General features: G+C 39.3%; 1 protein-coding gene across 1 annotated transcript in view; it reads right to left on the reverse strand.

Annotated features, from left to right (window-relative positions):
* LOC113826904 (calponin homology domain-containing protein DDB_G0272472) overlaps positions 1 to 2500 on the reverse strand; it is a 14614-nt gene that overhangs the window by 1329 nt on the left and 10785 nt on the right. The window contains exon 4 of the mRNA XM_027379805.2: positions 1 to 2500. This exon is cut by the window's left edge and continues 1329 nt beyond it; it is cut by the window's right edge and continues 772 nt beyond it. Within this exon, the coding sequence (XP_027235606.2) occupies positions 1 to 2500 (2500 nt within the window).

Here is a 2500-nt window from a genome sequence, read left to right on the forward strand (position 1 = left end):
TTCCTTGGGCAGAGGATCTTTCGCTGCTCTTCTTGAAGGCCTTCCTCGCTTTCTTTTAGCTGGTGATTCTGGCAATTCTTCACTGGGAGGTAATTCTGCTGGTTTTACATTCTCTTCATCCTTTGTTATCTGCTGGAATATTTCCTCTGGTACAGCTTTCTTTATCCTGCCTCGTCTGGGCAATGCTTTGATTGGCGATAACTCATCACTTTTGCTGTTCATTACCTTTTCTGTAACTGGCTCAACAGAATCTTGTTTTTCACTTTTTTCAGATTTTGGTATAGCTGTTTCGATTTTGTTACCACAATCTACACTTATTACATTTTCCTTTCTCCTACCCCTTCTCTTAACTGCTTTATCTTCAACTGGTTTTCTTTGCTTAGTTTTATTTTCTTTAAGTTCAACAGGTTCTTTTATGGACTTAGTGTCTTCTGCTTTCTTTTGGCTGTCATCTTGAGAATCCTTCTGCCCTTGCCTATTTACCTTCACTGGATGTAAGAAAATCTGGTTGCTATCATTATGTTCTGTATCAATTATTGAATTATGGTCAGCATCAAGAAGTCTGTTTTCTTCACAAGATTTGGCAGATCTTTCTTGTGTTTCTTGCTTGCGTTTGGTGCTTTTAGGTTTCAAATCGACTTTCCTTTCCAGAAGCATTTTGCTTTCCTTTTCTGTAATATCTGTTTCTTTCTCAGCATTGTTTTCAGACTCAGGTTTGCTTTTCTTGAGTTTCATCTCCCTTGGTCTGACTTTGTTCTTTTTCTGCGTGTGGGCTGCAACAGCAGGGTCCTCCGACATCTCTGTGGTTTTCTCCTTCCTCTTACCTCTAATGTGCTTCCTTTCCCCTGCAGGATTATGCATTATGTCATCTTCTAATATCTCACTGAAATTTCTATGAGGTGTATACTTATTTTGCATCTCTTCCTTACTACTAACATGACTTTCAGTCTCATTCTCAGTATCACCCATCTTAGTCCTATCAGTATCCATAATAGAAGTATTTATTTTTGCTAATTCACTCTCTGCAACTCTACTTGCTCCTCCATTGTTACTTGCAATGGAATTCTTGCTCTTCATGGTTATTTTTCCAGTCTTTGAGGGGAAAATCTCCAAAGAATCATCAAAGTCTGAGATATTGGTTTCCTTCAAGAAAAGAGAATCTGCAGGATGGTTTGGTAACTTATCTTCCAATGTCTTATCCTGAAGATCAACATTGCTGGTAGCTGAATATTTTTTGGAAGTATTATTTGCATCCAAATTTATCCTAGGACTTTCCTCCACTAATTTTGGCTGCAGCTGCTTAGGGCTTTGCTTTACTTTATGTGTTACTTTCATATCTGAATTAGTTTCATAATTGTTTTGGATTTTGTTTCTAGTCACATCACTATCATCTTTGGGGATCTCAATCAATACTGCATCATCACCTTTTTTCTCTAAAATCAGCTTAGCATTCTGGTGCCTCTTTGGAGTTGCGACAAATATCTGAACAGAGAAATTGGGATCACTTCCAATACTAGAATGTTCAAATGTAGTTTCAGTTACACTTCCAGTACTGTTTACCAGAGAGGCACTCCTTTCCCTGGAGTCATTCTCATTGGGTGTCCTTGGTATTTGTTTTCCTCGTGGAATATAATTTTCTCTAGCTGTCTGAGGCTGTGCAACCACACTGTTACTTGCTACACTAATGACTGGCAATGGCATTTCCTCATGCGAAGCATTCTTTTCTTCATAACTGTTAACTGGTTTATCCAAATTTCTTCCAGAAATTTCAGACACTTCTCTAGAAGATTCAACAGAATCAAGCTGAAATGTACAATCGTTGACAGCAACTTCAGAGGCAGGGAGTTCATTAGTAAATGGCAGATCATCAAACTCACTTAAATCTGGAATAGGTCCCATAGGCTTAGCTTTGAGAGAATCCTGACCAAAAACTAAAATCTCCTTTTTCACTCTATTTGAGAAAATTGGCCCTACATAGTCTTCTGAAGGGCATGGGCCTTTACCTAGGTTATAAGTACCTAGTCTATCACTATCATCTGAAAGACCGCTGACAGTAAATGTACCTCGTCTGTCATTTTCATCCGGTGGACCACTGATAGCATATGTACCACGTCTGTCTCTAACTTCAGAAGGTCCACTTATAGCATATGTACCACGTCTGTCCTCTACATCTGTAGGACCACTGATAGCATATGTACCTCGTCTGTTTCCAACTTCAGAAGGACCAGTGATAGCATATGTACCGCGTCTGTCCCCAACATCTGTAGGACCACTGACAGCATATGTACCACGTCTGTCACCAACACCTGAAGAAGCACTGATAGCACATGTACCTCTTCTTTCCTCTTTCTCAGAATGTAGAGGGCCGCCAAATTTTTCTCTGATGTTGGTTTCTTTTTGGAAAATGTCATCATCCTCATCTTGGCAATAATCAAAGGAGTCTCCTCCATCCATTTCAGTAGATGAGACATTGTATGTTCCTCTTCTAATTGGTGCATTA

This window comes from Penaeus vannamei, chromosome 18 (assembly GCF_042767895.1).
Source record: "Penaeus vannamei isolate JL-2024 chromosome 18, ASM4276789v1, whole genome shotgun sequence".
Taxonomy (NCBI): domain Eukaryota; kingdom Metazoa; phylum Arthropoda; class Malacostraca; order Decapoda; family Penaeidae; genus Penaeus; species Penaeus vannamei.